The 12,000-nt window shown below is 35.8% G+C and overlaps 1 protein-coding gene across 1 annotated transcript in view; it reads left to right on the forward strand.

The window, feature by feature from the left end:
• LOC150102723 (transcription initiation factor IIA subunit 1-like) overlaps positions 1–12,000 on the forward strand; it is a 204,589-nt gene that overhangs the window by 80,055 nt on the left and 112,534 nt on the right. Inside the window, exon 5 of the mRNA XM_090399213.1 lies at positions 6,227–6,322. Within this exon, the coding sequence (XP_090255339.1) occupies positions 6,227–6,322 (96 nt within the window). The remainder of the gene's footprint in view (positions 1–6,226; positions 6,323–12,000) is intronic.

Below are 12,000 nucleotides of genomic sequence, written 5' to 3' on the forward strand. Positions count from 1 at the left end.
TCAACTCAAGAAGAGAAATGTTGAATGTTTTTTCACTTGGTTATAGGGCTAATGACTTAACATCAATTGCTTAGTATCCCATAATGGAAGGAAGGCACATATGCTTAGGACATGTATACTACTCTGCATTATGCGAAAGAGCACTATTCAGATCTGTTTTGACCTTTATTGAGGTCTTATCTGTTGGAGCCTGACCCAGAAGAGATACCAAAGTTGATGTAATGCAGAAGTCGTATTTCGAATATATAAGTAGTCAAGTCACACCTTATTACTAAAATGCTCTGGATTAGAGACAGATGTTAAAAGTTTTTTCATTAAGGCAATTGATGTGAAGTCATTGTCCTTATATACAAGTAGCCCAGTCATGAAGATACTTAATGAGCAAACTTTGTTTGCTTATACTTGGATAAGGATGAAAAACTAGAAATTATATTCTTGGAAACCAAGAATTTCTTGGCATCTTTAATTTATAATGTAACCAAGTGAAAACACTTTTAACATCTATCTTTAATCCAGAGTATTTTAATAATAAGGTGTAACATCTTTTGACTACTTGTATATATTATGATTTCTGCATTACTTCAAACTTAGTATTGCCTCTGGATCTGGCTTCCACAGATCTGGCGTTTCCCATAATTCACAGCATTATGCATGTCCATAAGGATATGTGCCTTGCATTACGGTATACTAATGCAATTGATGTGAAGTGATTAGCCCCTATATATAAGTAGCTGAGTCGTGAAGATACTTCATGGATAGACTGTTTGCTTACACTTAGATAAGGAATGAAAACCAAGAATATAATTTCTTGGCATCTTTAATTTATTCAAGAGAAAGTTGATCTTGAAAGGAAATTGGAACATTATCAAAAATTTGAAGGAATGGGTTAGGATTTTACTTGCAGGTAGTAAGGCAAGCTTCAGTTTTTTTAGAATTGACATTTACTAACTTGTGTTTACTCCAATTCAGGATGTTCAAGAAGTTAGTGTTCAAGCCACTGGTTATGGAAGATCTTGAGGCATCTAACATTAGGAGTATCGCACGAAGTTAACTACAGGGTTTATCGATTTAGGATTTGAAGTCAGAGAAAGGAGGTTGTTGATGTATAGGAGGAAGAGCACAGAACCTTGAGGCACTATAGTATTGATGGGGAAATTTGATAAGAGGAAGCCATCCACCATGACACAATGAATGACCAGCGATGAAGCTGGCAATCCAATAGCAGAGTGGAGAAGAGGAGGTTATAAGATGGCAGTCTGTTCAGGAGGCCGAATTCCATGTCCATTTAATTGCATTTCATTGGGCATGTACAAGTCCTTTTGTCCATCAAACATCTAAAAACTTGACACCATATCTCCTAAACAATCTGTATATTGATTCATTTGCAATTATGGCATTTCTTCTGAATTTGTTTTTGTTATATCTTAGTGACTAACTGACTTTTTCTCATTCTTTTTTATTTCTTCTTCCACTAATTATCATATCCTCTTGCATACACCATCCTTTTAATCTTTTAAATCATATGCTGTAGCTTAATTTGACTGTTTTCAATCTTGCACCAGGAAAGAAGAATTTCATCACGCACTCATTAAGCATGTCCCTTGTTGTGGAATCGCCATATAGTATTGCCTCCTTATTGTTTTCTTTGCTCATTAATATCCTCTACTTTTCTCTTTCACCTTTCCTTTCTTACTCCTTTCTACATTGCTGCTTGCCACAAGATTCTCCTGTCATAGCTCATACTTAGTCCTACGAAAAAAAAAAAAAAACTGCATGAGTATACTGCTTCACTCCTTAAAAGAGCTACCTTGCTATTCTTTTGTCACTTTTCTTGCTTTCTTCTGATTTACAGTTTAATCATTCATAGTTTGTTTGGCTACACTTATTTCTGCAGTTCTCCATCCATTCATTACAACACTTGCATCTTTGCCTTTTTTTTTTAACAAATATTCACCACATATCTATCTCCTTTTCAATAAGCATGTATACTTCTGACAGTTATCATTTTGCTTATCATCCACTTTTAATAGACTCAAAGCTGTATAACTGAGAGCAGACCTCCACATAGCCTTTAAAGGACTGCAGAGAAAAGACCAGGGCTTCTGACCTAATGTCCAATCCTCACCTTCTCGTGGTGCACCCTGTTGGATATCTACTTGGATACTGAACGAACGAGGATAGGCTGGCAATTTGGGATTTAGCTGACCAAATTGTATTCTTATTGCCTTAAATCAATATAGAAAATGATGGTACAACACGACAAAATTTCATGCTGGCTGGGGCGTCGCCCGGTTAAACAAGGACCCTGTTGTTTTCGCCAGGGAACCAGGGTGAACAGCGAAAAGTTAGCTACTGAAACAAATCTGAAAGCACACCTCAACATCACCAGAGTTAAAGATCGGTACTATCAACATAAGAAGCCTGAATGGGAAAGAAATGGAGCTAGCTGAGGAATTAGATAAGTATCAGATAGACATAATAGGGGCAACATAATGACTGAAACAAAAAAGACAAAAACTGGTGAGATCTTTCTGAGCAATAAATACTAAATGTTATATTCACGCAATGACAATCAAGGAAAAGGAGTAGCCATAGTATTCAACACAAAATACGAGGCTAATCTCCTTGAATGGCAGGCAGTCTCAAGTAGAGTGATGTGGGCAAATATCAGAATGGAGAATTGGACAGTGAGACTTATTTGTGCCTATGGTCCCCCAGAAGGTTCTACTAAGGTAGAAGTGAAGGAATTTTTTGAGGCTTTAGAAAAAGCAACTGACACAATGAAAAAGGAAAAGTTGGTCCTTGTTGGGGATCTAAATAGCAGAGTAGGAAATGATTGTCAGACATACAAAAATATTTTGGGAAAATTTGGAGAAAAGAGCAAAGCTAATAATAATGGCAAATACCTGTTGGATTTCTGCTCAGGTCACGGACTGGTTATTACTAACATGTTGCAACATAAAAATGTGCACAAATTCACATGGAAAGCAGAGGCAAGGAATAAGAAAAGTCTCATTGACTATGTTATTGTTGATAGTGATGTTTTCTCCCTGGTGCAGGACACTAGAGTGTACAGAGGATTTGAAATTGGAAGTGATCACTATTTAGTCTGGAGCAGGATAAAATTGAATTTCATATTGAAAAGAATGACATATAAGAAAGTTTTAAAGTGAATAAAAGTTGAGCAGCTCTCAGATGTGAACTGTAGACAAAAATACACAAAGATTATTGAAGGAAAAATGAAAAAGCTTGAGAACAGGAATCAAACCTTGGAGATTCAGTAGCCAGCCTTGAAGAAAACCCTGATTGATTTGGCCAGAGAGGCATGTGGTGAGGTTGTCTGCAAGAATAGAAAAATCACAACTCCATGGTGGACACAGGAAGTTAAAGAGACAGTGAAGGAAAAGAAGAAAGCATATCAAAAGTTCCTGGCAAATAAGTCAGCTTGTGCTCTTAGAGAATATAGAGACAAATGTAAGAAAGCTAAACAATGTGTAAAACTAGCTAAACAAGTCATGGGAGGACTTTGGCATGAACATAGAAAATAAATATCAAGAAGGTGGTAAGATATTCTGGAGGTTGTTGAAGAAGCTTAGAAATGGAGGAAAGAGTATTGTAAAAGGAGTTAGAGATGATAAAAGTTACATGAAAACAAGGGAAAAGGATATTCTTGAAGTATGGAGTAATTACTTCGAAAAATTGCTAAATGAAACGAGCAGTGATAACACAGTGGTAACAAACACACAACAGGCATACAGTCAGGGGGTTTACAGAAAGCCTGGACAGAGGGACGAATTCCTGATGATTGGAGTAGAGCTCTAATAGTACCCATATATAAAAAGGGAAATAAAACTGAATGTGAGAATTACAGAGGTATTTCCCTACTGAGTGTTCCTGGCAAGATCTATGCAAGTATACTTGAGAAACGGTTGAGAAGAATTGTGGAAGAAAAGCTTGGTGAAGAACAAGTTGGATTCAGGCCAAATAGAGGCTGTCAGGATCAGATCTTCACTTTACGACAAATAGTCGAGAAAGCATGGGAATATAACAAAGATCTGTATTTAAGTTTTGTTGATCTGGAAAAGGCATATCACAAGGTGCCAAGAGAGAAGCTATTCAATATGCTACAGTTATATGGTGTCAATGGGGCATTATATCAAGCAATACTTAGTCTGTATTTGAGTTGTATGTCGGCAGTTAGAATTGAAGGAAGTACAGGAAGATGGTTTAATGTTAAATCTGGTGTGAGACAAGGATGTACATTATCCTCTGTTATTCTTTATCTGTATGGATCACATTATGAAGGAAAGTGGTATTAAACATGATATCAGAATTGGAGATGTTAATGTTTGCTGTATGCAGACGATGTTATACTTCTAAATAAATCCGCTACAAGTTTGCAAGAGTCTCTAACTAAATTGAATAAATTTTGTAATAGATATGGTATGAAGGTGAGCATTAAAAAGAAAATGAAAATAGGTAGAATTGTTGAAAATGTCAAGTGTGTTGTGAATGGGGAACCTGTGGAACAAGTAAAACATTTCAGCTACTTAGGCACGGTTTTTAGTGAAGATGGTAAATTAAATATGGAAATAGACAACAGAATCAACAAAGCTGGCATGGTAAGAAGTCAATTGAATAAATTCATATGGAATAAGGGAGAATTTAGTTGGAACACTAAATTAGCTGTATACAAGACATTGTTCAAACCAGTTTTAACTTATGGATCTGAGAGCTGCGTCAGAAGTAAAGCACTTGACCAAAGACTAGAGACCGCAGATATGAGAGTCCTGAGAAAGATTAGAGGCGTGAACAGATGGCATCAATGGCAATATCATATTGAAAACGAGGATATTAGAAAAGAACTTGACATTGTCGGCATCCAGGAATGCATTAGCAGAGCTAATCTCAGGTGGTATGGTTACTTAAACAGAATGGGCGAAGAAAGATTAGCAAAATAAGTGTTCTCTGCCAAGTTGGCAGGAAAACGACCCAGAGGAAGATCAAGATATAGGTGGATTGATACAGTACAATGTGCCTTTGACAATAAAAATATAAGATCTAATAATGATAATATTGGAGTCTTGACAAGTGACAGACTGATTTGGAGGAAAATTGTAGATAGGAAGTTAGTAATGATGTAAATTTTTCATGTAGTACTATCATATCCTGTACACCCCTTGAGGGTACGTGTCAGGAATTTGATGATAATAATATATAGAAATCTGTTTATAAAAACACATAAAATCGTATTACACTGCATATTGTAATCAAACTACATAATGAACCAAATGTAGCAAAAATTGCACAATATTGCCAATTAAAAACTGAATTAAAACATTTTTATGCAGATATTTGCCAGCCATCAATATTTCTGATAGTTCAGCCAATGATGTTTTTCATTTTCACTATCTCTGCTTTAAATATTAATTTGTTTATTATTATTATTGTGATGTTTTTACCATTTTCTTCTACAGATTGAGTTCATCAGATTCTATAGTTTGAAATTATTCTTACCTTGAATTTTGAAAACAAGTATTTCTATGCATTTTCAGTACAATCAGGGCCGGCCATCTCGGGGGGGGTGCAGTGGGTGCAATGCCCCCGGGCCCCACAATCGAGTGGGCACAGTCAGTACACATTTGCGTTAATGTATTATATTTCAATTTTTTTTTTTTTTTTGCCAAAATTATTTGCATGTAAGAGGTTTTACAATATGTTTATTTCAAATCCTTTAATTTTTACCTTTGAAAAATATTTTAGGGCCCCAAAAGGTTTCTTGCACACTGGTCCCTTTATAGAGAAGACCGGCCCTGAGTACAATGTGCCTTTTGGTCTAGATATGAATCCTTTCTAGGATGTAAGGAAATGGATAATGGCTTTTCATCTGATGATGAATTAGCCACCTGGTGATACCACCCCCTCAGACTTGGGTCTCACCTTATAATGTAACTTCACCATAGTCATAATACATAAAAAAAAATGTATTATCTTGATGTGTAACATGATGTATAAGATGAGATTATGAGAATTTAGATACACAGTAAATTATAAATTGTTCTGAAAATTTTTATATATAAGTTAATTGCTATATTTCTAGCTATGTAAAGTATGCAAAAGTTTGTATAAGTGGCATTTCATTAAATTCATACTTTTTAAATTGCATTGTGCATATATTTCTGTTTTTTAAAAATAATTCTTAATAGATATTTTTCACTGGTGTTAGGGAGATGCACAGAAAACAGTGACTCTCACTGTACCTCATAAAGTCACTATAACCTTGCCTGCTCAGATGGCTCAAGGAGGTCTCCAAACTGTTATGGTAATTATCTTAATAATTGTTCACATAATGTACACATTGCAATCAAAATATGACTACTATCCTGATAGTTTGTAGGCCAAGCTTTTGTTCTCAGAACTGCTGCTATGCAACATAAGATTTTTTGTGCCTGTTACATTATAGGTCTAATGACCTTTTATGTGTGGGGGTCATTATAAAAACAAAAAGATTATATACAGGGTGTTCGGGATAAATTTGACAGTTTCGTAAGGAAAAAGAAAATCTTCTTTGTATCTATTAAATTTAATGAATTGACAAAAAAACATTACAGGCAGAGTTAATTACAATACTATCAACAAGATTTACTCAAAATAACCACCATTAGCATCGATCACAGCTTCAATTCTGCTTCGGAACCTCGAACAAGCTGATGCTACAGTCTCCCTGGGAAGGGCCGCAAAAACTGTTTTAATTTTATCCATTAACTGGGCTTTTGTATTACTGGAAGTGCGATTGGTGTCTTTTTCAACTGCGCCCCATACAAAATAATCCATGGGGTTAAGGTCTGGGGAGTTTGGAGGCCAAACATTTGGACTGGTGAAGTCGTAGAAATTTTCAGACAACCATTTTTGACTTTTCCCAGAGGTGTGGCAAGGGGCCGAATCCTGCTGCCATACATACGGCCTACCATTGGCTACCCTTGTTATCCAGGGCTTGACTACAGTTAGCAACTCCACGAACAAAGCCCGAATTCCAATGCCAGGGTTCTTCAACACCTGTTCCTGCAGATTTGCGAGGAATTCTGCTGTACGAACGCAATCAGATCGTCTGCTAGGGATCTTTCTTCTTGCTACATCCTTGTAGTCACCATTGCAAGTCTCTAGTTCATGCCTGATTGTTTTTACTGTATTCAGGGAGCATTGGGCAGCAGTCGTAATGTCCTTATTTTGATGGCGGGCACGAATCATCATGATACAAGTTATTCTCTTCCATGATTCAGGTGGGTTCCAGCTATCCATCCTTTCTGACATCTTGTATATGAATGAAGAAGGGTCCAAACTTTTAAATGAAGAGAAGTGTGTGTTAATACATGTAACTTACGGAAAAATATAATTAATTATAAATATGTCAAATTTATCCCGAACACCCTGTATATTATGTAAAACCTTTATTTTGCATAGTGAGGAGCTGCATTGTACCATTTATTCATGACATGGTACAACACATGGTGGTATGCCATTGCTACTTATAAATCTGCAAATGTTTGGGATGGAGGAATCAAACATCAGATTTCTCGATCCACCTAATCCCCTTTGGTGGCTGTGATAACACCTGGAATGGTTTGGCAAAAACCATTCAAACAATAGGGCAGCACATAGCATGCCCTGCTGGAGTGTATCTTTGCCAACTGGGAAGACCTGTTATCATATATTGGTATATCTGATCGACACATTGGATAGGTACTTTGTAGTAGTCATTGTATAGTCTGGGTATCAGCTCTTTAAAAGATTCCTAAGAAGACATCCTTCATTCTATAATGCCTTTTTTTTTTAATCTTATTCTGCAAGACTATGATATCAGGATAATTCCTTTATCCAGGTTTTTCATAGTTCTTTACCTTACCATCCACATAGCAGAGCTGGAAATAAGATTTACTGAAAAGGCAACTTTTTCCTAATCTTCAGTGGTCCAATGATATCTTTCAGATGCAATCTATAGTCTTTATTGATGATTAGGTGCAAGCTTGGATTCTTTAACTGGACACCTGCCTACTTTTGGAGATCCATCCAGAGGAGTGTACATCAGATTGTGATCTGGAAAACAATCCTTAATAAATTCTGTGGCAAGTCACTTTACATTAAGATGTTCCGCTCTTTGAACATCTTAATTACAGCACTCTCTGAACAATATTGGCAGTTTCTTGGATACTGCCACCTTTCAAATTGTACTCTAATGCCTATCCATTTCCTACATTGATCAACAGCTTTGAATGAACAGTTTGTCATACATCTTCAGTATTGTGTATACTATTTTCATCCTAAAACAAGTACTCTCTATTGGAATGGAATTTCTGATTCTGAAATAGCAGGGTGGTCATATTTTGACTGGACTGTGTACATCTGTGATAGTTTAAGAATTTTTATTTTATCTTTTCGTTTTTAATATTTTTAATTTCATTGACTGTATAATCATAAAATGCTACACCAAAGTTTAGATGTAGAGAAGATGAAATGAACAGGAAGAAGCATTACTTACTTACTTATCCTCTTCACTCCCTGCAGAGCATATGGCCTCAATCAATGCTTTCCATTGGGCTCTGTTTGCTGCTTCTCTCTTGAGTTCACTCCAGGATCTCTCCATCTCAGTCTGTCTCCTCCAGGTCATCTTTATGACCTGGAAGAGTCATCTCCAGTGACCCCTTTTCCCCTGTGGGTTCCATTCCATGGCTGTCCTAGCTATGTCTTTATCAGGATTTCTGATAGTATGTCCAATCCATTTCGTCTTTTTTTTTTTTTATTTTTTTTTATTTCTGTTACAATACTGGTTTGGTTTGTTCTTTCCCATAATGCTATATATTTGAAATTTATTTGGCCAGTATATCCCCAATTTTTTTCTTAGACATTTATTTATATATACCTGTAGTTTGTTTGTATTTTCCTTAGTTATTTCCAGGTTTCTGATCTATAATAGAATAGTTTTAACATTAGTGTTGAAAAGCCTTATTTTAGTTTAAGTTTATTTCTTTACTTCCCCATGTTTTTCATTGTATTGAAGATACTTTGAGCTTTTTGTATTCTATTTTTTTTTAAATTTTTTTTTTTATATCTTCTGTTCCTCCTGTGGTACTTACTAATGATCCCAGGTAGACAAAAGTGTCTATCTGTTCCAGTGATTCTTCTATTTTAAAAGTTTGTTTAGGATTTATCTTCATTATTTTTGTGTTTTTCATGTTTATTTTTAAGCCACATTTAGAAGCTTCCTGGTTTAAGTTATCTTTTTTTTTTTTTTGATATGTTGGTGCTTTTGAGCTATCAGACATGTCATCAGCAAAATCTAAATCATTTGTTTGTCCACCCTCCCCGTTGTATATTTATATTATCAACTGTTGTGTTTCTCATCACCCAATCTATTACACTCAGAAATATTGTGTGTGTTTGGGGGGGGGGGGGGGAAGTATACAGCCTTAACTTACACTGCTAGTGGTATTCATTTTTTTTGGTTAATTTTCCATTGCATAGTATTTTAATTTTGTAGTTGTCATACATTTTCTTCACCAAACTTATTATTTTTATTGGTATACCATATTGTTTCATTAGCCTCCATATTTTTTTTATTTATAATAAAGGCTTTTTCAAAATTGATAAAGTCTAAATATAGGCTGTTTTGCTATTCTGTTGATTGTTCTGTTTTTATTCTTAGGGTTATTTGGTCTATACAGGATCTATTTGACCTGAAGGCTGCTTGTTCTTCTCTCAACCTCTCTTCAATTTTGTTTTTTATTCTTTCCAGGGTTATTCTTTTAGAGATGTTACTGACTATGCTCCACAGTGAGATTCCTCTCCAGTTTTTACATTCTGTAATATCACCTTTTTTAGTACTTTGATCAGTATTCTTATATCCCAGTCCTTTGGCCATTTTTCTTTCTCCCATATCTCATTTATCAGTGAATGTGATATCTCTGTTGAAAATTTAATGTCTTTTAATTAATTCTGCTGGAATATTATCTATCCCTGCTGCCTTTCTATATTTTGGCTTCTTTATTCTTGTTGAGAGGCTTATACGCTGGTTAGACATAATAACTAATATTTTAGGAAATTGACAGCGTATACTGGAAATATAGATTAAATAAACTTTAATATACACTTTCCGATATTTCGGCAAACGTTACGTTGCCATCTTCTTGGGAACTTACCGCAGCAAGTTCAAGTATGAAAGACTATTCATGGAATCAGCCTCGGCCCTTAGGAACATGCCAAACCTCAACAAATTTGGATGCATGAAACTGCCCCAAATTTGGGAAACTTTTATCAAAAGAACTTCAGCCCAAAGGCCAAGAACTACCAATATAGCCTGCCAGGGGGGCAACATCAGGACTTTAGGAAAACGCTAGCGTCCTAGCCTCAGTCTCATTTGTTGTATTAGTACTTGTGTGCACGTGTCCTTTTAGTAAGTTCCCAAGAAGATGGCAACGTAACGTTCGCCGAAATATCGGAAAGTGTATATTAAAGTTTATTTAATCTATATTTCCAGTATACGCTGTCAATTTCCTTAAATATTAGTTATTTGACTTCTTTATTGCGCTTGTTATCTCTGTTCTTGTTATTTCTCCTACATTTATATCTAGTGTCTCCATTTCAATGTTCTCTGGCTGTATTTCTTCCTGTGTTATAGATTTCTTTTCTAATATTTCTTGAAAATCTTTAGCCCATCTTTTTTCTGTCTTTTTTCCTTAGTCAGTAAATTTCCATATTTATCTTTTGTTTTTCTTTTCTTATGTTTTTCCTGGTTATTTTCCTTGTTATATCATATAGTTTCTAAGCCATAGTTCCCTACAGCTAGTTCTGCCTCTCCACATAATTCTTCAATATATTTCCTCTTATCATTTCTTGCACTCTTTTTAACTTGTTTATTTTTATTTTTTTTTATATATATTTGGTTCCTCTCACTTCTTTCTTCTACACTTTGACTTTACAGTACTTTTTTCCCTAATTTCTCATCTTTCCTTACTTAATTGTATTGTTTCATCTGTTATCCACCTAATGAATAACATATCTATAGATTTGCAGAAGGAATAATGTAGAGTTTGTAGACCTTTGGTCCGAGTTTGAGTTTTATATAAAGATTTGTACAATGCTGATGGAACTACACTTAAATGGATTTGGAGTTAAGTGTCTAGAGAGTGCTTTGTTCACTGAGAGTGTGGAAGTGCAAAGTCATGAAAACTAAAGAAACTAGGGTAAATGCAGATGTGTGTGTGAAGCAAATGGGTGAGAATGATCAACTGCAGAAATCTAGTCTTGCAAGCAAAAATATTGAATGGGGTAGTCAATTCAGGAAGTGAAGGTGGTTGGGGGTCTACTGGGATGCTGCAGTATCTAGATACTACTGGCAGAAGTATCAGGAACAAGAGGGAGGAGTTTTTGGCATTGGTTAGCACAACCTTCCCAAATGTTATAGGCATTGGTGAGACTTGGCTAACAGCAGATAATTGTAACAGCCATAAATACTGTTAAAACTTCTGCACAGCCCCACACTGCCCACAGAACTGTGCAAGCCTGGTTCCATTAGTGCCACTGTGCACAGCCACTATTTGCATGTTTATCAGTTGAGAGAGTGTGGTCTAGCTGTATGGGTTAACATGCAGTAGGAAGATTGAGAACAGTGTAGACCTAATAGCACATCACAAAGTTGGAATTTAGCCATCTGTTATTTTCAATCTGCTAAAATTACTCTGGGATTAATATCATGTTTTTGTATAAGACTGTAAACGGTTAACAATTCTGAAGACATCTGATTACTAAAGAACAGGTCAGCCATGCTGCATAGGACACAGCAGCTTGTGAGAGCTGTGAATCCATTTCTCTTCCATAATCCTGTGAGAATGCAGAAGGTGATATCGCAAGAGATGAACATTTTGCCGAGATTGATGACCCGGGGATGAGAGCCCATCGTTGTTTTTACTGGACACTTCCTAACACCACAACTTATGCAGCCAAGCA

This window comes from Typopeltis vanoorti, chromosome 10, assembly GCF_054136105.1.
Source record: "Typopeltis vanoorti isolate ZY-2024b chromosome 10, IOZ_Tvanoo_1.0, whole genome shotgun sequence".
NCBI classification, from domain to species: domain Eukaryota; kingdom Metazoa; phylum Arthropoda; class Arachnida; order Uropygi; family Thelyphonidae; genus Typopeltis; species Typopeltis vanoorti.